General features: G+C 47.4%; 1 protein-coding gene across 1 annotated transcript in view; it reads right to left on the reverse strand.

The window, feature by feature from the left end:
- Positions 1–565: 565 nt before the first annotated feature.
- Positions 566–26,129, reverse strand: part of GRID1 (glutamate ionotropic receptor delta type subunit 1) — a 536,266-nt gene continuing 510,702 nt past the window's right edge. The window contains exons 12-14 of the mRNA XM_042907973.1: positions 16,435–16,601; positions 11,001–11,241; positions 566–994 (exon numbers count right to left, since the gene is read on the reverse strand). Coding sequence (XP_042763907.1) covers positions 566–994; positions 11,001–11,241; positions 16,435–16,601 — 837 coding nt within the window. The remainder of the gene's footprint in view (positions 995–11,000; positions 11,242–16,434; positions 16,602–26,129) is intronic.

Below are 26,129 nucleotides of genomic sequence, written 5' to 3' on the forward strand. Positions count from 1 at the left end.
CTGATCACCGTATAGCCCTGTGGCCTGGGGTCAGACCAATGCTGGCTCACTGTTTATCTACCCAAGAGGATTAAAGAGGAACCAAGGGCCAAGAGCAGAGGAACTTGGCAGGAAACCATGGGACATGGCAACAAGCAGCATTTGGGGCTCCTCTAAAGGGACTGGCTGCTTATCTTCCCCTCTCCCCCGGCAGGAAGGGGCTTCTTATCTGATCACCCCTCCTGCCTTCAGAAAGGCCCAGGAACAGGGGGCTTCTTTGGCACTTCAGAATGATCACAAGTAATTTGCCTTTTTATTCATATAGAACAAAATTTACAAAGTCATTCATACAGTTTTTGTGGTTTTTTTTTACTGACTTCGAAAATTGGGAATATTCAAAATACACTTTTACCCCACTCCATTCTGTCATTATTTACACATATGTACAAGAAAAATGAAAGAGTCTTTGTGTGTGTGTGTGTGTGTGTGTGTGCACGTGTGTGTGGTTTGTGTTGTTGTTTTCTTGTATTAAAAAGCTCTGCTGGTCGGGTGGGTGGATGGGCGGGAGGGAGGGCAGGCGGCGCGGTCAGATGGAGGTGCCATGGGAGGTGTCCAAGGCCTCTGGAAGGACGCCTCCCGGCACAGGCTGGAAGGACATGGGGATGGGGGTCTTCACCGGGCTCTGGCGGAATAGCCCCCCATTGGGCGACCTGTGTTTGCACTGCATGGAGGGCATGGTGGCCGAGCTGCTGAGGGGCAGCGGCAGATTGCTGCTAGGCCCTGACGAGAGTGTCCGGCTGGGGCCGTGGCTGCTTTGCTCTGGCAGAAAAGTGCTGACCGAGAGCTGTGTGTTCTGGTACTCTCGCGTCGGCTCCAAGGCTTGGCTGGGAGCCAGGCCCCCCATCTCCAGGGCCGAAAGCTCAATGGACGCTGGGGAAATCTGCTTGTGAGCAATGTCTTCATCCATTAGACTGTTCATGCGCCGGTGAACCTGCTCCAAATTCACTTCTTTGTCCTGGAGGGAAAGCACAGGAAGGTCAGGCCAAGCCCTCACATGAGCCAAGGCTGGCTTTCTACAAACTCTGGGAGGCCTGGAGACCCTAGGCATGTTAAGCCTGGTAGACACTAGGTGAGCACTGCCCCCCCCATTCCTCCCATACCCCCTCACCTACATCTGGGTGAACTTCAGTTATCTGGGAACTGGTGGCCTAGGACACTGCCCCAAGGTAGCAAAGACCCAGAAAGCAGGCCTTGGCAACATGTACCTTCCCTCCTCACTTGGCCTAGAACCACGGTCACACTCAGAGGCAACCCCTGCGAGAAGATGCCTTGAAGAACTGGCAGAGACAGAAGGAGGAGAAGGGAGTTCCCGTGGGAATAAAAGGAACTGGTCCTTGAGCCCCCAGGGTGTCCTGTGTATTTACCACGGAGTTCATAATGCTCAAAGGGCCTGATGTGATCATCCCCATCAGACACAAAAGGAGGCTTGGGTTCAGGAAGGCCAGTGACCTCCCTGGAATCACCACCCTTGTGAATGGCAGAGGCAGCAAGGGAAGGCTGAAGCAGGAAGTGGGCGCCTGGCTCACCCTAAAACCCTTGTTCTCTCCATCTCCAGAGATGCCAGCAAGCAGGCATGTCCTTGTCTCCAAGGCCCATGGAGCTGGTTCCTGGATGAGGAAGATGGTGGAAATGGTGAAGAATGGGTCTTTGCAGGGCTTAGATGACTTTCCCAGTATCAAGAATGTAGAGACAGCCAAGAGGGTGACCCTGACACTCGACTCTTTCTCCATAATGTAAATGGTGGCAAGGAAATGGTTTTGTTTATTTGTGTGCTTAAGAAAGAGAATAAAATTCACTTCAAATAACTTGATGTTTTGTCTACAATATCAAAATAAATCAAGGAGGCCAAACTGCTTGAAAGCTCCTAAAAGACAAAGATGAGGTACTCTATTTGTTCAGTTCCCCCCAGTGAGGTGGGGCATAAGACCAGGTGTCCACAAAGGAGCCATGCCAGCTCCCCAATGAGGTTCAAAGTTCCACTCCTATTTTTAGGCAGCATGAGTGCCAATGTGACAGGCAAGTTCATGCCTATCACCCATACTTCCCTGATGTCAAACTCCTAGAGAAATACCATGTCAAAGCTCTGCTCTGAGATAGAACACCACAGGCAGTCTAATGGTGACATCCATACAATAGAGAGAGGAGCCTGTCCCGGGCCCATCTTATAGGGCAGTTAGAAATACCACAGATGTAAAGGCCCTCAACGGGCTTTCAAAAGATAAAAGAAGGAACCACACAAATCTAGGGGGCCATTCCAGTGGCTGTTCTGAGCTCCTAGGAGGCTGGTGGGAGAGGATCTTTCCCAGGAAGAGGCCACCCTGAGTAGCTGGTGTGAATGCCCCTCTCCCATGGGTTGCTAACCCCCATGAAGTCTCAACCCAGCCTTCCTCAGGCAAGGAAGTTGCCTCTGCAGTTTACTCCTTCTTCTCAGTGGCCCCTGGTGTGGAGAAGGCAGGGCCACTGCTCTCTCCACACCTCTGCTGAGCTCAAGACTGGTAGTCAGACATTGGCTTCTGCCTTTTCCAGAACCTTTCACAGAAAAAGAAAACTGACAACCCCCACAAGAAAATAAGAAACTCATCCCAGGCCAAGAGGAGACCTGAGAATAAGAAAGCCAACTGATTTGAGGATGGAAGGTACTATGGGGCATGGCTCCATATCATAGATGGAACAACATCAGAATTCACTGGCATAGCTCCATGGGCAGAGCCGACATTCCAGGGATCTGAAGCCCCACACAGCTGAGCTCAGCTCACTGATGCCGGGAAACCAGCTCCAAGTTGAGGACACCACTGGGTGGCAAGTGTCCTGGGTAAAATCAGGGAAAGTGGCTGGAGACTACCAGGCCTTGACTTAACCTGACTACTTGTAATGCATGCAATGTCTTTCACTGACTCTTTTAAGGCTGTAAAAAACTACAAGACACCAAATTCAACTTCTCTTAATTACCTTACAACATGCTGATCCAGCTCTGTACAACTTTGCCTTTTTCTTTCTGTTTTATCTGCTTTGTTGTTAGTCTTGCATATGAAACCATTTTAAATAGTTTTTTAAACTGCTATAGTAGTCTCTGGCTGTTTTAAGACCACCAAGCATCAATTATCCCTTCCTAAGACCATGGTCTGTTTGCTTTGAGGGAATTACTTCTCACTGGATAACAGTTTGGAAGGTGCCCTGCCCGCCTGTAGCTAAGACGAAGGACCACTATGCAAACAAGGACAATAGGAATGAACTGAATCCTGAACAAAGAGATAAAGAGACAGAAAAGAGTTGACTGTCCATCCAATAATGCAATAGTACTTCAACAAACTTTCTGCTCCATGACTGTCCTCCTAGATCTTGCCCCCCCCCCCCAGGTTCTCTGGACAAGTCTGACTCCTGCCCACCACCCATCCTGCTTCTCCAGCCTTCTCATGGTTGCTGTGTGCCCCTGATAAACTCTGGGACAGATAAATCTGTCATCTCCACTGGCCAAACTCAGTGCCACAGCTGTGTTGGTAAATATCTGCATCTATAGGCTATTTTCATTTCAAAATATGGGAAGGGCAGAAGACAAGTATCAGAGATCCTGGTAGCTGGATTAGTTGAGAGAGAATTTCAGAAACTTTTAGGGTCTCATAATAGAACCTTCCTTTCTCTTTGCAGACAGCAAAGCTTGGAGAAGGCTTGATAGCCAGCTGTCCCTGCTGGCAAAGTCTTCAGTTTCCACTGAAGAAAAACCGATGACCAATGGACCTGGATCGTTGGAAGAATGGGGTAGTTGCATGATCTCACCATTTCCTCCTTTAGATTTTCTTTCCAGGGTTCTAATAATCCTTTTGGGGACACAATGAAGTCACATTTAAAAGTGGACTAATTTGGAGGGGAAGGCAAGTATCTTGGTCCCAGTCCTGTTCACTCTGGCAGTTAAAAGAAAGGGTATGACCCTTTTTCTCAGAAAGTATTCAGGAGATGCTCCCCATTTTGCAGGGGTCTAGAGATAGAGAAAGGAGAACTTCCTGTCCAAGAAGACCACAGGAAAGCAGAGAGTTGAGAGTGGGGACAAAGTGAAAGGAGCCCTCTCTATCGAATGCCAGGGCCACAAAACAGAAGGAGAGCTTTGGGGGAAGACCAACAACCCAAAATACTCTGAAGAAAAATGTGAACAAAGGAGGTCTCTGAGATGAAATCCTTCACCCGAGAAGTATAAGGCAGAAGAGGTTCAGGGGATGGAATTATAAAAGTGGTTGAGACTAGGCACCAATCTAGCATAATAATCACAGCTGTGAGGACTTGATCTGGTACTACCAAAGCATCTAGAATAAAAACCAGCCCAGAGCGTAGGTATGGCTACAGCCCAATTACCTGAGAATCAGTACTTTTGGAGGAAAGAGCTTGAATATAGTTTCCTAAATCCATATATGTTTCTTCTTGCCTCAAGTTAAGGACAAACGAAGCAGTTCCAAGGACTGTAAAGCTGTGCAGTAAGTGTCAGCTTCCAATTGAGGTTAGTCATTAGCCTATAACCTTTCCACGTCAGGACACAGAGAAAACATCCACACTAACTGAACAGACTTTCCTGGGAGACCTTCCCACCCCAAATGGCAGTGAAGTAATTAATCCTCTCTGCACCAGTGGGACCTCATTCTATTCAAATTCTGTTACCGCTGGTAGCTAGCTCCAACACAAAACAAATCCCAGAAGAACAAGGTGGCATCGTGACCTGCCCATATTTGATTGTTTAACTGGACAGAAAATGAGAAAAACTTACGAAAATGCCTCCCCACCCCCCAACACAGGTAGTCTGTTTGAGCCTCCAATCTATTTCTAAGCTGCCTGCTTCTACCGCCGTCTAGAGGTCAGATCTGAAGTGCAGAAAACTGGAGAAAACCACCTTGTATGGTAAAGCCTGGAAGCATCGTCTTGGATCACCTGGGGCCACAGATTTAGCACACACTAAGTCATTTCCAGTAGTCCCCGGCCAAGGAACGAGGAGGCAGAAATAATCCACCTGCTCAAGGAAAGAGGCAGGAGTGATTTGAATAATTATCTATATTTTAGACAAAATGGGACATTCTATTATGTTATGCAAATTCAAATAATGGACTTTTTTATGTGAACTACATCAGTTTACATCCTCATTATCTCAAGTTTTTGGTGTTCAACCGTACGGAAACTTGCTGCTGTCTTCATTAATTTACTGTAGGTAACTGACCTAGTCAAACATCCCTGAATATGACATAAAATCCACGGACTGCATTTATCCACGAATCCGGCTGAATTCCAGCTCTGTGTTTCTCACCTCATATTAAACATGATGACAGATGCACCAAAAGAGGTTACTGGGGACCCTCTCCCAGGCATTGTCTTGCAGAGAGATAAAGTTCTGTAATTAAGCCGCTGTTCACCAACGTGGAAATAATTCAGCGTACTGGAAAATGGTAATTAACTAAACTATCATCTATGTAACAGCCAGTTACACATGGGACTCGTTAGAACAGGCTTTGTTTGGTGTCCAATGGCTTTTACTTTAAGTTGAGCAGGAACAAAATGGGACAGGGGACTTCACACCTGACTGGGATGGTTGTAGAGGTGTTCTCCCATTACCACTGACACCAACCGGGTTGTAAATGAGACCCAATGGCCGGGGGAAATGCCATCAATACGAACTTCTTAAGTGTTGCTCTAAAGACTTGCCCAGCCCTAAAGGACTGGTCTGGAGGTCTGAAAGTAGTGGCTAGGTAAGAGCAAAGAAATTGAGCAGTTAATGAAGTGGTCTCAAGAGATGATGGACAGTTTTCAGAGCATCACTGGGAAAGAGTTCTGATGGATTCTGTCACAGATTCCACAGGGGAGGGCAAAAAGAAGAGAGAGCTGATGGACATCTCCCATCATACGTGGTAGCAGTAGGTGTACCTGGGGTGAACTGAGGCTAAGAGATTCGCTCAAGGTCACACTACTTCATGCTAAGTGGAGCATCAGGATCAGAGTCCATATCTACCTGCCTCCAAAACCTGGGCTCTTTCCAACTATGCCAAGCTGTGTGTTCCCAATTTCCCCTTGGGAGGATTGTGTAGACCAGTGGTTTTCATCCTTGGCAGGATGTCAGAAGCACATGTGGAGCTCTTAGAAACTACAGTTGTTCAGATCTACCTAATAGGACCCTTTGGGGAATGGAGCCCAAGCATCTGTATTTCTAAAAACCTCCAGGATTAATCACCTCTGATGTGCAGCCAGAACTGAAAGTCATTGATCCAGCTGAAATGATTACACAACAATTTAACATTAATAACGTTTTCTTTATAGGAGCCCAGACTGGTTCATTCATTCGATAAACACTTTTGAGCTCCTACTACCAGATGAGCTAATGTTCTTGGTAAAGCATCCATCTTGGTCCCTGGCATGTAGAAGGTGCTCAATACTTCGGCTATATTCATCACCTCTTAACGAGAGGCTCCGCTGTTCCAGACACTGGGCAAAGTGATGGCAATGCGGAGGTGGAGAAGTGCCAACAGACTCCAAGCAGGGAGAGGCAAGTAAACCATTAGCAGCAATTTGGAATCAGCCAGCATGAGTGCATACACCCAGGGAAGAAGCCCATAGAGGTGAGCAGGGGAGATTTTACAGAGGGGAGTGATGTCTGAGCTGCTTTTGAGATACACATTTGTGTAAGATAAGCATTCACTCTCTTCTTGCTAATAGCTCCTGGGATAAGCACTTAAATGCACACTTGCTATCCTTACCCTCATGCTAAGAGGTCTGATATCAGGAGTGTAGCCACTGGGCCAGACTCAGTTTGTGGCCGAAGAGACAAACTGGGGTGCAGAGGATGTCAATGCCTCGCTAGGAGCCGGCATCCTGGCTCAAGGAAAAAAGCCCAAGCTACACTTTTAATTCCCCAAATCCTCTGGCAAATGTCAGGCAGGAACCCCTGCTCCTGCACACACCCCATGGAAGGCCCAGTGGCAGACACAGCAATCATATCCCAGTTCTGTCCCCGCCCATTCTGCTGTTCATTTCTCTAGGGCCAAAGATGTCTTCCTCCAATGCTCTTGAAGGCAATCAGGAGAGTTAAGAAGATAACATGTAATCTTTCTGGCACAGAGAAGGCGCCCTAAGATGTGAATTGTCCTCCCCACACCCCTTACTGCCCATCACAAGGTCCTTGGGAGGGAATAGGGCCTTGGCCACCATTCGCCAAGCATGTCCCATGGGCAGGTGCCGCTTATGGCACTTTCCATGCCTTCCCTCATTGAACCTCAGAGCAACCCCGTGAGGCTGGCATTAAGGAAGAGGGGAAAGGTACAGGAGAGAAAAATCTCTACATGGAGTTGGAAGAAGCATCAGAGGAGTGAAGGCAGAGAAGGGTGCAGAGTCAAAGGGGGTGTCTCCTGCCACAAATCCTCCACGGAGAGCAGGCGTGTGCTTCCCAGCCACACAGACAGCAGCTGGCCCGCCGGCTGCTACTCTGCCGCTGCTGCCCGGCCACCCTGGCCTCTGTCAGCTCCTGTCTGCGACGGAAGCAGGGACGGGGTGGGGAGGGCAGGCAAGGCAGGAAGCACAAACATTCCAAGCTCCCAGCCCAGTGACGGATGATTCATCCCTCACTCTTCATGTCATCTCCCATTTGTGCGGTTCTCATCTTTATTTCATGAATATTTTATTCTTAGAGCAATGGCTCCACTTCCCCCATAAATCTAGAGGGTGGCTCTTTACTGCAACCACAGAGTCTGCTGCACTCACCTGCACTGGGTAACTACATAATAGTCTGATTCCTTAGAAAAAATACGAGCTCAAATCCACATGAATATTAAGGGGTTGAACGCACATTACTACTCTTCCTCAAGTAGGTGTCTAAAGTCTGAAGACATCTCAGCACAAGCCATTAAACACAACTAGAACTACACCCAAAGACAGGTTTCTGGCTCTTAAGAAATACAGCCAGTGCCCCAAAATGAAGCATTCTAAGGTAAAGCAGACACTCTCACCTAATTGAGAACGCTGCTCCATAAAACACGGCCAACCAGGAACACAAAGTGGTTCTGGATTAAATACCGTTAATATTTGTGGAAGGTTTGAAAGATATGCTTCTAATATCCTGTTGTTTCAATCCCCTCCTGGTTCTTATTCCCTCCATGATGAGGGCTCAACCACTTGGCCTGACATCCAAGTCCCTTAGAGCAAGTCCCTGCTCCCTGATCCAGTGTCCTCCACTCACATCCCCTTGCTGATGGCGACACTCCAGCCCCCACAGCTCCAGGAGGTGTGATGACTGTTTACCTCCGTGTTGTTCACCCTACCCGAAAGGCAACTTCCAATCTCACCTCCAGCTCTAGGATCTGTACCAACCCTTCAACACTTCACTAACTGGGAGGAGCTCTTCACTAACTGATACCCCTGCCCTCCCTATGACCCCAGGCTGGGCTGGGTGCCCCTCAGTACATCCATGGTACCCTCTGCTCACTTGAGAATAGCCTTGATCAATGGAGGCTGCTTTGGTCAACCTCTCTACCACATCTGCTCCTGCAGAGGTAAGCCCCCTGGGGACATGGACTGTTCCCCCACAGGCATATATTTATGAAAGGAAGAAGAGAGATGGAGAAATTTCATTTGAAAATCAGAAACTCATAAAAACAGAAAAAAGATGGGGAATATTTCCCTCTTCTATCATGCAACCCTTAGCAACACCAGAAGGGGCTGGAGGAAAGGCAGCTACCATGCTTTTGCAACCTGTCTTTTCACTGGTCCTCATTCCTGTCTGGAAGCAAGTTGGGGGCAGATGCAGAAACTTCCATATTTTCTAGGCAGGACCAATGTATTTCATTCTCTCTTATGCCTCAGATCCTGGGCTTATGCAGAAGCCAGAGGAGAAGACAGAATGCTTTGCTGACAAGAAGAGAGCTGTTCCTCACAGCTGGGTCATTTCTTGGTCTCCTGGTCTTTTCTCTGTATTTCTCTCTTTCACGTCTGCCTTCTATATCTCTCCAAAAATCAATCCCCTCACCACTCCTTCTCTCTTTCTCCCCTCTCCCTTCTCTCTCTCTCTCTCTCTCTCTCTCTCTCTCTCTCTCTCTCTCACACACACACACACACACACACACACACACACACAGTAATCATTCACTTTGGCTGCCCAGGCTAGGCTTGTCACTAAACACTAAACTAGGGGATGTGAAGGGACATGATGACCAGAAGCAGATGAGAATGCCCTGTCCAAAGGAAGAATGGCCTCTCTCTGCACCTAGTTCATACGGGACATTCTGGAGGGCAGAGCCTGTTTCTCCTGGGCACCCACTCTGCCCATGCCATCCCAGGTCAGCACTTCCATGACAGGGAGATGCTCACCCACCCAGAGAGCCTCTCCTGCTCCCCTGACCCAAGGGCATGTGCACTGAGAAGTCAGGCTGTGGCTGATTGGGTCTGGAAAAAAACAAACCCAAACCAAACAATATGGAGAGTGAATGCAATGGGATCTTGTCTTCCCTTGTCCCACTGGGGATGGCTCCAGGACCACCCTACCCTGGGTACATGCTGAGGCTTCTGTACATATAGACTTGAGGCTGGTAAGGGGACATATATGCAGACTTTCCTAAAAACTACTCATCGGAATAATTCACAGTCCCTCTCAATGACTTCTTCACAAAAAAATTTCCAGGAGCAAAAGAAGTTCAAGCAGAACCATTAACTGTTCCTTTCAGTGGCTTTCCCTTAAGTCTCCTCCTTCCTTCTCACCCGTGGCCCAGGGGTGACCAGAGAAGCACTGAGGCCATGGGAGACCCAGGCCTTTTCCACTTTGCACTTCCTTGCAGGGAAGCACACAGAAGGCAGATGAGGAAGATGGATGTCCCCAGAACATTTCCAACATGCTGAATCAAATGGCAAGATCCTTCCAGCAAAAACTAAGTGTGATGACAGAGAGCTTGCTGCCTGGTATGAATGGAAAGTCTGTCCTCACCCCCACCTTGCCAGGCGCTCCATTACAGACTGATATGGGGTATGGCCAACCAGTCTCTCCACGCTGCAGAGATGGTGGCCATGGCGACACTGCCTTTCTGGATTTGGTGCTGGTTACTTTGCTGCATCTTGTTTGAAATTTACACCTGTTTGTAGCAACATAATCTGTTGATTAGAATTCAGAAGAAGCTGAGGTATAGGCAGCACAGAGGGGCAGCCCTGCAATCCAGTGGCTCGGCTTATGTCTCCCTGCCTGTGTGTAGGTTTCCGCTGGCACAGATCATCCCCAAATGGCACTCCTTGCCACCCTCCCTTAGGGGAACTGGCTCCAGGGTCCCTTGGTGGAGGCTTCATATAAAAAAATGGACTCAAAGAAGAACAAAACCCCAACGGAAGGAAGTGTTGTGGAAAGAATCAGCTTGTGGTTGGCACACATAAGGAGGGATTTTGTGCCAGAACTTGAAGTCTGGACAGAGCCACAAAGTTCCCTGTGCTGGGTGTTCCTGGAGGAACATGGGCAAGGCCGGGCCCTATACGGAGGGGGAAGGGAAGGGGAGAAGGGGCGATGGGAGGGGAAGCGGGGGCCAGGCCCTACTTGCATGCTGGAAGAGCAGAGCCCTGTGGCCCTTGATGTGAAGGCAAAGAGAACCAAGAAGGAATGAGATCTCCTCTCTTACCCTACAGTTGGTCTCTCCAGGTCAGGGTGGAGGCACATGGGCGGGGCAGGGTGGGGAAGGGCTCTCTGGCGCTGCTCATGCTGTACCCGCTCTATAGATAAATACAGGACTTTAGTGGCCATGGCTGGTGCCTTGGCACTTTGTTCAAGCATAAAAACATCCCCTACATTTGTTCTCTTGCTTTAAAATCAAAGTAAAACAATGACACCATCCCCCCAAATAAAACACTGCCGCCTCTAGACAAGTGACTTCGGTAAATACTAACTGGAAGAAAACCGCCCGCCGAGTGGCCCAGTATGACTCTCCTGCCTCTAGGATGCAGAAAGGAGAAGCAGGACTCAGGGCACGGACCTCTTTGGGGGTCTCCTGGTGGCACCGGTTGCTGTTCCACCACAACTCCAGGGCAGCCACCAGGCAGGCCAGGAGGAGGCCGATGGCCAGGATGCAGAAGACCCCAGCGAAGCTGTGCAGCTTGAGGGATTTGCCGTCGGCCTGGGCACTGGCGTGGCTGGTGAGGTCACAGCGGCCCATGTGAGGCCACCACTTTTGCTTGAGCACGTCCAGGTCCCCAGTGTCCTGCAACTCCAGGATCCTGCAAGATACAATCCACATGAGCCACAGCCACCGGCCTCATCAGTGTGGTCATGGGGGCTTTGGCCCATTCCCCACCATGCTGGCCCTTCCACAGACCACGCTGAACCGTGGTGGCTCTTATTCTGTCCCAATTTTTCCCTCCCCAATCCATTCTCCCACTGTGAGACAGTGCTCTTCCCAAAATACACATCAGGTTTGTCTTTCTCCTTAAAAGTCTTGATGCCCCCTCCTACCACTGCCCATGGATAAAGTTCAATAGCAAGCACATAAGGACCCTTCACATGGGACTGGGAGCAAGCTCTGGGGATAAAATAGGAAAATATAGAACTGGATGAGGCGATATTTGGACTGTGGACTTGCAAAAATGATTTCTTTAAACCTTCAATCCATTGTAAGTTTCTCCCACCAGGATTCCCCAAATCACTCATTCATTCATTCGATTTGAGGAGTATCTGCCTTGCGCTATGTGTGATGTTCAACACTGCTGAGGGTGCAGTCCAGAGACACATACACGGACCTTGAAACAATTAGAGCAATCAATGTGGACACCGAAGCTGTGATCAATACCATGCCACGAAAGTACAGGTGCTAAGAAATGGTGCACTGGGTGGGTGTCCAGACCAGGGGGGTTACAGGGCGGACCTCATCAAGGAAGTGACAGGTAAGCTGCCACCTGAAGGAAGGTTAGTCATCAAATAGCTCACACTTGTCTGGCATATTCTATGTGCCAGGATATTGCTAAGTGCTTGACAGATAGTGTTTAATTGTCATGTCAACCCTTTGAGATGGTTCCTTCCATTCTCCTATTTTTATACAGAAGGAAATGGAGGCACAGAGAGGTGAAATATCTTGCCAAATTCACTTTGTGGTTGGCAGGGATGGCATTCAACAAGAAGGAAAAACTACAGCCATGCTTGAAAGTCTTGTCTGGGCTAAGTGCTCAGCATGTCTGAGATGCTAAAATATGGCCACAGAGGCTGGAGAGTGATGGGTGAGGAGGAAGATGGTGGGAGAAGAAGCTAAAGCAGGAAGAGCAGAGAATGTCGATTCTGAGAGGGTGTGAGAGGGAGTCTGGATTCCATCCTGATCATCAAGGTGGGGCAAACCCCTGGGCTCCTGTAGTCCCCATGCAGGTGTTTGGATGGTGGTTTTCCTTCTTGTGGCATTTTATGGACTCCCTCTGTAATCCAGTGGTCTGAACAGTGAGCTAGTAGAATCTGGTAGTCCCCAGCCTCCTCATACCCAAGCTTTTCCATCTGGGGAGGGAGACTCTTTCATCCTGGTACATGGTGATATATCCAGGTGATAACACCTGCTGTGACCTCTCTGAGCCCATATTCTCAGCTCTCTGGGTGTACACAGTTCAGGAGAAGTGGTTCTGTACAGCCAGGAGAAGCTCACTTCCAACTGTCCAGTTGAGCAGTCTCTGCCCTGGACCTGCATTGCAGGCCACCTGTGACCATAAGCTGAGGCTGAGGTCTATGGGCTGTGCATGCATGCATGGGCTGTGGCTGTTGGAGAGGGAAGGTGACAGCCCAGAGGGGGTCCTCTGACCTTTCACCATCATGGACCCAGCATAGCATGGCCTTTCATAGGCTGTGAATAGCTTGGCTCGGTACAAGAAGCAGGGAATGGAGGCACCAGATCTCAGCTGGGTATGACGGAACAAGTGACTTGCTCCTGCTTAACCTTGGCTGGCTCATCTTTGCAAGATAGATCCACGACCCCACTAGGTGAGTAGATCCTTCAAGATGGGCTGTGTGTTACTCTCCATGGTTTCTCCTGAGCAAGCAGAGTGGCGGCACAACTTGGGCCATCAATGGATGTTGGCTGCATCAATATGTGTATGAATATATTAATTGAATCATGAAAACTAATCTAAGCTAAAATGGCCATGGTGAGATAATGAGATAATGTCTGTTAAGAGCCAAGGACACAAGTCAGCACAAATGACTTAATATGCCGCTGTGCCTGCAGGGACTTGGTCATTGAGATAAATGCATGATTGACATGTGCACCTGTGCGCCTTGGGCTTGTGTTTGGTATGCCATTGAGCACAAGATATCTCACATGGCACATCCCATGATCACCTGGGCAGCTTCAGTGTCCCATACCTCTGTATGGCGCTGGACATGTTACAGAAGCTGGCCACTGGTTCATGCTGAAAGGCCACTATTTAAGTCTATGCTGGCAGGTCTGAATAAGCTGGGCCTCCTGGCAGTTATAGGAACCCCAGGGCTGGATATGCAGGATCTCAGGGCTTTGAGAAGACTCGTGGGTAGACTAATGGCTACAGCAGAGCTTTGTATTTAGCACAGATTCTGCTCTGATGGACATCATGCAAACACAGACCGTGCCATCACACTAGCCATGGTATGCAACCTCTCAATTTCAGTGCTGTTATTACTAAAATCTGAGATCATAACAACTCCTACCACAGCATGACTGTGGAAAATGGAAAAGGGACACATGGGCACCACTCAGCTCAAGATATGGCAAGTAATAAGAGCTCCATAAAAGCTGGTAAAATTTGCACAGTCTGATGGCCATGCTGACCAGCAGCCCTATCCAGTCCAGTACTGACATGCACTGCCTTTTATTGAGAACATAGTAGGGACTGATCATTTCCCATTGTTGTAATCCTCCTAGCAGCCTGCAAAGTAGTTCTTAGTGAATCAGTTTTACATCTTGAAGACCTGAGGCTTGGCATCTAGATGACTTGTTCATGGTTGCAATTAGAAAGTGGCAAGATTATTCTTCAGAGCTGGGGCGTGCTGACCCGGGAGGCTATGCTCTTTCCAGATAATCAGGCTGCTAAGTGCAGTCAGCGGGCTCTCTGAGAGTTAGGTTCTGGTCTACGGGACCACGAAACTCTGGCCAGAGCATAGCTGTAGGGTCTGATTTTTACTCCTCCACTCACTGACTGCAACATCAGGCAGGCTGCTTAGTTCTACCGATGCTTCTCTTCTTCCTGCTCCTTTTAATTGTATGCATTTTTATACCCAATATTATTTCAGGAAGAATGTAAGGCAGTTTATAGGGAAACATAGAATAAAGTAAAAACAAACAAATCAAAAAGAAAATTTAAACATGTAAGCAACAGAGGAAAGATAAAACAAGTCATGGGCACAAAATCAGTCCTAGAACGAGGCTAAACTAATGCACACCATAATAATCTATACTCCTGCTTATGAGTAAGCCGGAGCGATAATAGCCACTTCCTGAAGCCAGTTGTTCTATTTTCCAGACAGATATAATTGCAGGTGCTTTCCTCTGGTCAATAGTTGGGGAGCCTGCTACACAGTAGGTGCTCTATAAATGGCTATTAGGTTGTTAAACATTTATTGAATGCCTGCCCTGCATGCCATGGTCCACAAACAGGCTACAGCACTCAACCCTGCCATACACACTTAGAAGGCACAGCCTATAGAACCTGTCCTCTGCCAAAGCAAGGGCGTGTACCCATATTCAAGGAAACAGCTTAGTTTCCAGGATGAAGGGAAAGAAAGTTACAGCAGTTCCAGATAAGACCGGGATCTGTGATTTCTGTGAGGCCTTTTTTTCCCTGTAAATGGCATAGTGCGTTGCTTCCTGGATCTGCCCCCTCCCTCCTCTCAGGCATGCCCCAACTAGAGGCAGCTCACGGTTCTGTAGGCATCATACAACGGAGAGCCTCTCAAAGAACCACTGGCAGTCGTACACTGACGACCTGAGGTCAGAGTGTTCCTTCTAAGTAGATACCCATCTGCCCAGGTAGGGGAGGGGGGATGCTTTCAGCCCAAGAGAGGCTGCAACACAGAGACTTAATATGCACTCTCCTCCCAACTCTGCCAGGAGCTGGATGAGTGAGCCTCTCTGAACTTCAGGATGTTAAATGAATGACCTCTAACAACTCTCGCCCTTCCAAATGGATTATCCTCAGTGCTGGGATGCCTGTGTTTACCAGTCAACTGGTGTTGCCCCTAAGCCTGGGTACCATGCCAGCTTTTTCATTTGGACACATCTGCTATTTTGGATTTTGGTGGACCAAGATAGCCTGTCCTTTGGGATTCCTCTCTAAGCTCCTTAGTCCTGCCCTCTTCACTCACCAGGATGTCACCTCACAGACATGTGTGGGTGATGGGCCCAAGGCACAGATGTCCTTAGGAACAGGAGCCCCAGTGAGCAGGCCACTGAGCTCACCAATGTTCCTCACTTTCACTTTGTCTGGTAAGGCCAAGACCCCTAGTCAAAGACTAAGATAAGTTTTCTGGCAGTAAAAGCAGGGTGTTGATGACAGACTTTTTTTCTCAAGGAAGCTGGCCAGGTGTTCAGATTGAGCACTTGGAAACTTGATCATGCCCAAGGGTCTAAAGTAGACCAGGCTCAAGAAGGGATGGACTCCCACCAGCAAATTACATGGGAAGCTTAATAGGCCAACACAAACTAGACACAATGTTTCACTTCTGGTGGAGGGTATCCATGTGCCTTTGCTTGGGCTAGAATACCCAGGCCTATAAAGCCCTCCTCCCCTCTTACCCCGGCCCTCCCCCTACCATTTGCTAGTATTAATTACCAGGAGGCTGATCTGGGGAGGATGGGGAGGAGGCAGGTCCCTTGCCCGCCCCAGCAGATAGCGTCTGCCCCCTCAGCCCATGTGCACATGAATATGCAGTCAATCTGCTTCTCTGACCACACTTTTTTTCAAGACCACATTGACTCTTCCCTCACTGACTTTTCCCACTGAAAGCCAATTTTAGAACTTCCTAAAACTTATAATAATAAGTAAGTATTGGGCCCTTCTTCGATCCAATTAATTATTCACTTAATTTTACATTACTGGGCCTATCTGGCTACCTCCTACTCACCCTTCAGGCCTTAGGTGCCCTCCCTGGCCTCCCGGTTCTGATTAGCTGTTTTCCTCTGCCCTCCTCCACTTCTAGAATAGCCTCTCCATTGTACTTACTTCCCTGTGCTGGCATTGCCTGCCTGCATCACAGTTCCCACCGAGACTATGCACCTTCATGAGATGGGACCACATACTTCCTCTTCGTCGTCCCCGGCTGGCATGGGACTAGTTGGGGTGGATGGAGGAGCATGTGCTGGTGTACAATCAGGGCTGAGGTCACGTGAGGAAGAACCAAGCTTGTGTTGGCTCTTGCCTCCTAAGAGAAGTTTATCCTCTAAGCCCCCCTTAGCTGACGGTGCCTACCTCTGGGAGAAGAGGTCCCTGTAGGGGCTGCCGTGCTGCAGGGCGATCCCGTAGCCCTTGCTGCTGACGCTGTTGCCAATGACAGTCACAGAGCAGTCATCATCTGTTAGGGCTGCGTACTCCACCACTGCCACATCCCACAAAAAGGCGTAGTTCCCCTTCTTTGCCTGAAAGACCAAAATCACCATGGAGTCAGGTAGGCCTGTATCAGTTTTGAGCACCGAGTAGCTCAGTGATGAAATTTGCAGGACCCTCCAATGCGATCCCCTGCCGACAAGCCAGCACAGCAAGCCACTGGCTTGCCACTCGCTGTGTTTAGACACAAAAGGCTGTGATGCTATCTCCAGTATGCTCCAGGAAAGCACACGTCACACAGAGAGGTAGGAAAGGTGAGTGGTAGGTGAGCTCTCAGGCTAGCCACCTGCTCACAATGGCAGGGACCTATTTCTCAGATTAGCAGGCTCACCTTCAAAAGTGCAGGAAGTCTGACCCAGGGAATTGAGATTTTCTGTTCAGAGATTTAGGGGGAGTGTAATAGTACGCAGTTAGTATTTCTACTTAGAACCTGGCTGAGCCCTGCTTAGGGTGAATGCGGAAGATGGCCCTAGATTTAGTGCCCTGAGTGGCTATGACTTAATATCTAAGTCATAAAAAATATCTATATATAAGTCATGAACTTGAACTTGCTATGCATAGGGAAGAACACATAAAGTCAGAGTCCTGATTATTATGGTGCCAGGTTGCGTTTCTGCCACGTGCCTTCTACTGCCCACACAAGAGTGTCCCCACACATACGAACATGCACAAACACATACATACATGCGCAGACACACAGGCACACAAGCAAGAGTGCACACACACACGCACAGCCACACACACACAGGAGGTTTCTATATCAATGCAGTGGTTGCAGATTATTTCATAAGGAATTTGCCAGTGGCCATGCTCAAGTCCCACCCCATCACACCCATCCATAGAAGACCTTCAGTTATATCCTGAGCCTTAACTCTGACTTTGCCTGGAACTTGGACACTCAGGGGAAATGTGAGCTGCTCTGCTTTTTGGAAGGAGATGCAAACTAGACATTGTCACTTGGCCAACTTAAAATAGAGCATAATGTTCTTAATGTAGCCAAGTGCCTGGTTTTTATTCTAGAGTGAGCACACAGTTGTCTCTTTGCCACTTCGTCCCTCTTACCACAACTCACACTGGGTGCTGTAAGACCTCAGTCTGGGCTTGGTGGCAGGCCTGAAAGATCACAGACAAGAGATCAAGCTGCACGCTACAAGTTTTGTGGCATCATCATGGGCATTGTGCTGATCTCTTGCTTCAGGTGAGTCTTCATGTCCACTGAGACTTTCCAAAGAGTGCTATTGTTACTTAGGTGAAGGTAGTCAAGATTTTACTTCTTTTAGGACCCAAAGTGCCCATGGGCCAAAATGGCTCATTTTTTCTTCAGAAGTTTTCCATCAAAAGGATTTGTGAGCAGAGCATGGCGCCCCCCGGCACGAAGAGGCTGCTCCTGGCCATTCAACAATTTTTCCCAAAGACCTTGTAAGAAATGACACACGCACCTGTGCCACCCATGGACTTGTACCTCCGGGAGCAATCCAAATATTACATCAAAGCTGCATTCCATGGCCAAGCCAATTTCAGAAGTCCCTAAAGGACTTTGACCCAGGTTGCAAAATTACACTCATTTCTCTCCTTCCACATGGGAAGATAACAGTCTTTGAAATTTTTTCCTGCTGGCAAACAAGTTTTCTCTTGAAAAGATATAAATTTTCAACCTCTTAGTATCCAAGTTTCTCAGCAAAATGTTGACTTATGACCTAATATTTGGCTTTGGTCTCACTTTGGAGCATTTCACATCCATGCTCGCAATTCAACATGACAATCAGACATTGTTATTTGGACGGTTTCAAAAGGGCATGTCATGTTGAAGGAAGAATTAAGATCAGGTTCGTTTCCACCTTTCAAGTGATGTTCCAAGAAGGAAAAGGAAATAGACTGGCTCAGATTGAGTGGAAACCGACTGACAAAAACCTGGTGCAGCCATTCTATGGGGGTACTTAGCTTCCTTCAAGTCACAAGTGTTTGCGGCTCCGGTTTGGGCTCAGTGACAGGTGAGCGCAGCTGCAAGAAGGAAGCATTTATTGTCTTGCTGACCTAAGCCAAGAAGCCAGGAAACACATGGGTAGGATGCTGACAATGTCTCAGCTGCAAATCCCTTAACCAGGAAGGCTGTCGAGAAAAGAGGGGAGAGTAGTTCTTTCTTGAAGTGGTGAGTCTTCCCATTTTTAAACAGACACTAAAGTTACTATTATGTTTATGTCTGCTTCAAGGAGCATGTGGCCAGTCCCTAATATACTTGACAATGCCTGAACAGGGGGTCTGGAGAGACTAATGTGCCCCATCTTGTTTGTGGACCACATCAGAGGCTCCAGATGCATTGGGCTCTAGCCTTATGAAAATACTCTCCATCCCCAACATCTCTGCCCCAATTCCTCAGCATCCCAGAGCTTCCTATGTCCTCCTCTTAGCCCCATGCTGAGTAAAATGTAGCAACAGATCCCTCCCTGTGCCTCCCAAGTCTGTTAGGCTCCAGGGAAATTTTCTGGACCTTGTAGATATCTCCCCATCTTCCTGGTGTGTCACAGACCCTGTGTAACACAGAAGTCTTCTTAGGCCTGGCCATGCTCTCAGGAATATTCAGATACCAACTATAAGAAGCCCAAACACACTACCCATCATGGTTATGTCCCCTTTATATAGACGTTCTTGTCTCCATGAAGAATGAGCTCCACACACACACCTGCCCCAAATTTGAAGACATGTTTCTCCCTAATAGGGCCCAAACCAGCTTTCCATGGTTTGTAGAAAACCACAATTTGTGGAAAACTACAATCTGTGCTGCTTATCCACAAATCTTGGTGTGTGTGTGTGTGTGTGTGTGTGTGTGTGTGTGTGTGTGTATACACAGAAATATACGTATATGCATAAGCATATATATACACAAAATTAAAGTAGTATAAAACAATAGGATAGATACAGTATTATTATTGTTCTGTATACATGTGAAATGTAATATGCCAAAAGATGGATAGGATTATTACATAATGGAGTGGTATTAGTGATTCTTAGGACAAGCTGGTTAAAGGTTTTTCTTTAATCTTGTTACACAATCTATGTTATCACACACTATACAGGCACCAAGTCTGATCTCCGTTCCCCTGTGTGCCCTTGCCCATCAATACAACACAGAGGCCTGGCAGAGCTCTCCAATTTCCCGGCTATTACCCAAATACAGCCCTTATTTCCCTGGGCTGCATCTAAACATTTTGCTTTGTTTCATTCTCCCCTTTCCCTAAAAGGGAAAGAAAAGGCAATTGGTTTAAAGATAAAAAATGAAAAGATGTGAAGATTCAGGGATAGAAGGAAAAGAACAGCTTTGATATTAGACAAAGTCAAAGGCATCTGAGCATCCATCCCCAGGAAGTCAGAATAGCAGCAGGTAGCAGGCCACCCCTGACATATCTCCCTGTAAGTACCTTAGCAAACAGGATCCAAGCCCTTCCCTGAAGTCCACTCTGTGCCCAGTCCACATGTACGCTGGAGTACAACGAATGGAAAGGGATGGAGATATGAGGGTGCCTGGCCCCAGCATTTAGAGCATCCTCCCTAACATTTGGGGGAATGTGATCAGCCTCTATGGCTGGAGGAAGGTTGGGCACAATAAACAAAGCCACGAGTGAGCTGGGATATTGGAGGACTCCCTCTCCATTGCTCCACACCAATAATAAAATGAGATTGCATTGCCTTTCATTGCACAGCTGATTCTGCCCTTCACAGAACTCACTTGGAGCACAAACTTCCAGAGACAACAGCCTTCGAGGCAAGAACTTCATTATGCTCTTCTATTCCATTCTAACTGCTTTTGGAAAGGGGCAAGCGACCACATTGTTCCCCCAAACAAGAATGCTGGGACTACAAACAGCGAACACAAATGTAATTGGAAAGAAAGTGCTGAAGGAAATCAGGTGTCTACAGTGCCAGCTACAGGGAAGGTGCAGAGCACCTGCTGGGTGCCGGGACTTTCAGAGCCCTGATTCCTTTGCCATCCCTGGTATAATTCTAAAGGGCAGAACATCCATCCCCTTTGACAGATGAAGGAGAAACAAAGTGAGTTGTCCCAAACAGACCCAGATCATGAAAGGCAGAGCCAGGTTAAGGTAAGCTAGCACTCCGGCTCCAAAGAAGGCTGTGCTGTCCCCTCTGCCCTGCTTGGACCCATGAAGGAAGGGCTGGGGAAGTTGGTCCTGGTGTCCTTGCCCTCTGAGCACTTCCCAGGGCAGTGCTGCTGGTGACAGAACACACTGAGATGGCAATGACTGTCTTTCTCCAGCTTTGGAAACGTGGTGGCTTGTGGAACTGCTGAACCCCTGTGAAATGGAGGTCACGGGCCACACTGTCTCTGGATGGGGTTGTCAGGATATCAGGGACTCCTTGGACACTTGATGCATCCTCATGTGCATTCGCCAACTGGAGGCACACCTAGTGTCTCTCCCAGAGTCCACTTTCACCCAAAGCAGAGCTTGGCCCTCTCAGGTGTCCCAAGTGTTAGCTCCCATGGTCATTTCATGAACTGGCAATGCATTGCCATGCACAGCCTGAACCCTGGCTACAGTGACACCTGCACCAAATTACAAGATGCACAGTGAAAACCCAGACCATCTGTGGAGAAAAGGACAATTTTACAGTCTGCCGGTAGGAATGTGGGCTGGCACGATATTTCTGGAATGGCAATTTGGTGGGGAGACTCAAACGCTCTTAAAATGTGCATATACAGCAATTCCACCCTTAGGGATCTATCCTAAGGAATTATTCAGTTTCTGAAAAGATGTTTGTACAAAGATTTTCAGAGTAACACTGTTTAAACTAGAAACAATTGGAAATAATCTAAATGTTCAAAACTTAAGAATCAACTGGGCAAATGACAGTATTAAATGATGGAATATTATATTACCATTACCGTGGAGTCTTAAAGAGAGCAATGATCACTAAGGGAAACAATTGTCTGTGGCAAACAAGGGCTAGCCTGGATCTGGCTCCAACAGTATGGATTTGAATCCCAGCTCCACTGCTTTCTGACTGTGTGAGTGCAGGCAAGTTGCTTAACATCTCTGGGCCTCAGTTCTCATGGACGCAAAATGGTCCATTGTTCACAGAGTTCTGATGAGGATTAAATCCCTCGATAAATGTGACATGCTTAGAACCTTGCCTGGCATATAGTAGATGCTAAATACATGAGAACCAGTATTATGCTGTTTAGTGAAAAAGAATCTGTTAAACTGGAGTATTTGCACTGTGATATCCTTTTTAAATCATCATGTAAAAATAATGTTTTTATGTTTATGAAGAAATGAAACCAAGCACCAAATACCAACATGGTCATCTTGGGGTGATGCCACCATGGGTGACTTCTGTTGGTTTCTTTTAATCTGCTGTGTTGCCCATGTTTTCTACAGCTTGGCAAGCATCTCTCCTGTGACCGCACTGCCCCAGAGGGGAATTTTAGTGATTCGGCCCCCCTCCTGAGCACAGTGTAGTGAAAAGAGAAGAGTTGTAGACAAAGACAAGTGCAGGGCTACACCCCCAGCTCTTCAAGGAACCAACAATCTTGGGGACCAATAGTTGTTTCCTAGAGACCTATTCTGACTGTGAAATTACAAGACACAATGCACTGTGCCTGGCAATAGTGAGGGCTCGATTCAAGCTCTCTCTCTTCCCTTCTGCAGTCCCCAGCTTGATTCAGGAGACCGATCTGTCAGCTGTTATGGGAACATCTATCTTCCCACACCACCCCCCCCACATCCATTCCTCCACCTTGACCAAGTCAGCAACATGCTCTGTGGGAGTCTATGGTATGTGTATGGGTGTGTGTAAGTATGAGTACATAAATGTATGCAAATGTGTGTGTGTGTGTGTGTGTGCGCATGCATGCGTGTGTGCATAAGTACCACAGACCCCAGGGAAGCAGGAGAGAAGTAAACTCAGGTACCAAGTGCCTGGAGAACCACAAAGAGTTTAAGATAAACAGACTAACAGCAGGTAAGGAGCCTACCTCTCCTGGTCTCTCAGAACAATGGACAGATCGTCCAAAATGACATGCACATGTAGGGCAGACAATCAACAGGACTCTCAGAGGTGTTCACAAGCTAATCTCAGGTGGCTGTAAAGAAACCTGCCACCCATGAAGTGAGAGATAATGACCATTTACCTAGACCAGCCCCCAGAACAGGAAAAGCAGGAAAACCAGGGAAGGCTCCATGGGAGGGGGAAATGGCAATATAACACTCCCACAATTCATGCAATTGCTGCTCTTCTGAAGTGTCCACGGGGCACAAAGTCAATCTGGCTCCTGTCTTCAGACCAGAGTGAACAGGATGGAGCTGGACAATGAGATAACACAATCAAAGCGGCAGCAAGGCCATCTGGTATGGGGGTGTCCTGAGTGTGTGTGTGTCTGTGGACATGAGTGCAGGTGTGAGGGCAAACACGCAAGTTTGTCATGGTGGTCGCAGTGAGGCTGCCCATTACCTGAGGGACAAGACTGGGATAAGGGAAATGTCGTAAGGCTACAGCAGCAGAAAATGGCTTCTGATGGCCAGGCATTAGGCCTGCAAGATTTCTGCAATGATTGCCTGTCCCATCCTAGTATTCTTGTATCCTAGAGTAACAAAGTCAGTGGCAAGGAGCTCACCAAGGGGTAGAGAGAATGGCAAGTAATTCCTCAAGCCACCAATGCCCTTACTCTTATATTGTCTTTTCTTTGATTCTTTAACTTCCTTTATAGAATTTTTAGCTCCATTTCATAAAGAGAAAGGCCTGGTATGTCAATGATAGCAAAGGTCTGGACACGGGCAGATCAGGTCTTCCCCTAGTGTTCTTGGCCAGTCACCTGAAATCTGAGCCTACATATCCTCATCTAGAAGGTAGAAATAGCAAGCCCACACAGGCTCATCACAGGAGGAGACAGCATGGAAAGTGTCTGATGCATAGAAGGAACTCAAACAATAAGACACTGTCCTCATGATCATGATAATCATCATCAGCATCATCCTTATAGCTTAAAGCTTGGACCCCCATCAGCCTGGTAAATTAGAAAGACTGTTAGCCTGGGTCACAGTCTTGGCCCGGTTACTGACTCACTACTGATTTGTAAATATGGAAGATGAGCCCAGATGGTCCTTCAGGTCTTCTCCTGCTTTAACATCCTCAAAGTGTATGATGTAGACCAGTGGGTCTCAAAGTATGTTCCCTGAACCAGCAGTATCAGCATCACTGGAGAACTTAATAAGAAATGTAAATTCTCAGGCTTCATGTCAGATCCACTGAATAAGAGACTCTGGGAATGGAGCTCAACCATCTAATAATCTCTCTAGGTGGTGCTGATGTGTGCTCAAGTTGAGAGATCCAACAATACAGACCTTTGTGTCCATTAATTTCTGACCCTCTCTTGAGAGCAGGTCTAGAAAGGGGGAGAGTATTAATGGCTCTAGGGTCTCGGGTTGGGGCACTAAATGGAGGAGCAGAAGTCATGGAGTCGAGAGACCAAGACTATTGAAAATAAACACTAAAGGAAAGTTATGTTTTACATCTTCTTCCTGCAAAGTGCTCTACTTGGGTCTTTCTCATACATTCTCTTCTTAGAAAGTTCAAAATAAACTTCTACAGCACAGACTGTGTCAATTTCCCAAGAGGATCAAGGCTCAAAACGGACTATGCCCAAGACCACAGAATCAGCTATTGACAGAGATTGAATGTCTCTCCAGGTCTCCTGGACTGCAAATGGCCTTCCACTCTCCCATATCAAAAGTTCAACATCTAAGTAGCCCCAAAGAGTCACACAGAGCCCCCTGAGCAGCTGTCTCTGGTATCATACTGATTTTTTTTCTCTTCTGCTACCAAATTCTTGCCAAGCTTTTGTTAATGATGTTCAGCCTCCAGCACCTGACTCTATGGAAGCTTTATGGTTGCATTCCCTTTTTGCACCTCTAACACTTTGGGACAGACAGTCTTATTTAGTGAATCAAGTATCGTCTTAGTGGAAGGAGGTTTCTCACATCTCCAAGGGAGATGGAGCTGGTTCAGTACAAAGGAAAGATAAAAGTCCTAACTTGGAAGAATCAATGGCTTCTTCCTCAAAGTCTAAAACTGCACACCATCAGCAAAACCAGGGGCCATAAACAACCTTCCCAGCAGGGCAAAGGGACACATTGATTTTCAATGATTTGTCAAAACTTTAAATTGTCCAAAGACCATGATAAACAACAATCTAATCTGAGTTCTTCCATGGGAAAGATTAAGAATGATCTAAAAGAAAGAGTAAATTGGTTTGCTTAGATACAAAATAGATTACAAAGAGAAAATACAGAATGAAAAATGTTATCCTGGGGAAGGGAAACAACTTAAGAATATATGAATTCAGGCAGCATAGAGAACAGGCATCCATGTGGTCAAACATTCTCTGAAGAAGCATAGGGATAGGGCCATGCAGCTACTCCCTGCGCATGCGTGAGTGCATGTGTTCACATGCACACACACCCACACAAAGGAATGTAAGCCCCATGGCCATGCGTGTCCTGTTCATTGCCCTAGCATGATGTCTGGTATACAGTTGGTGCTGAATAAATATGTGTAAAGTGACTAATGAAGAACTGAAGGCATGAATGCAATGATATGGGGAAGCCTGGGGTCTTGAATCAAAGCAAGCTGGGCTGGATATGTCCTGAACGCCCCTCCAGATTTCTCCTTCACCCTTATCCATCCCGTTCTCTCCTCCACAGGCTGACCTTCCTGGACAAAGGCAGGAATGCCTATCAAAAGGCATTCCTGGGCCTCTGGCTAAGAGTCACTTTCTAAGATCCAGGTCTAAATCAAATATTAATACTAATAAAGCAACAATCATAACAATAAGCACCACTTGTTCAAGTGCATGTTCTCAAACTTAAGAGGGCATGAGAATCATCTGGAGGGAATGTTAGAATACAGACAACTAGTCTCCACCCTGCTTCCCTCTCTCAACTTCTGATTTACTGGGTATAAGGAGGACTCAAAGATTTCATTTCTAACATGTCCCAGATGATGCTGACATTGCTGGTCCAAGGACCACACTTGGAGAATGACAGTGTTAAAAGACACCCTACAAGGCACTGCACCAAACCCTTACATCACCTCTAATCTTTATGATAACTCTGGGAAGACCCAGGAGTATTAATCCTGTATTTCAGAGGAGGTAACTTTGTCCGGGAATTATCTTACAAAGGTCTCACCTCTGGCACAAAAGGGATGTAAGAACCAAACCCGGTTTTTGTTAACTCAAACCCCTCACTCTCCTCGCCTCCTTCATGCTGCTTTAACTGAGCACTTGACTTCTTGGAGACAAAGTTCAAAGGAGACCCATGAAACCACACCCTGAGGCCAAGGTGACTTTGACATCTGCGGCCACTTCCCCCCTCTCTGTTTCTTTAGCCATAAAAGGTTGTTGGGAACTAGCAACTCAGACTGTGCCAGAAGGAGAGAAAAGTAGTAAAATTGTGTGTGATCACAATTAATATTAAAGACTACCCCTGAAAGTGTTGGGAGGCCATCTCTGTGGGTTTAATGTTGAAGAGTCTCATTGCTAACCCCAT

The sequence above is a fragment of the Panthera leo genome, chromosome D2 (assembly GCF_018350215.1).
Source record: "Panthera leo isolate Ple1 chromosome D2, P.leo_Ple1_pat1.1, whole genome shotgun sequence".
In the NCBI taxonomy this organism is placed as follows: Eukaryota; Metazoa; Chordata; class Mammalia; order Carnivora; family Felidae; genus Panthera; species Panthera leo.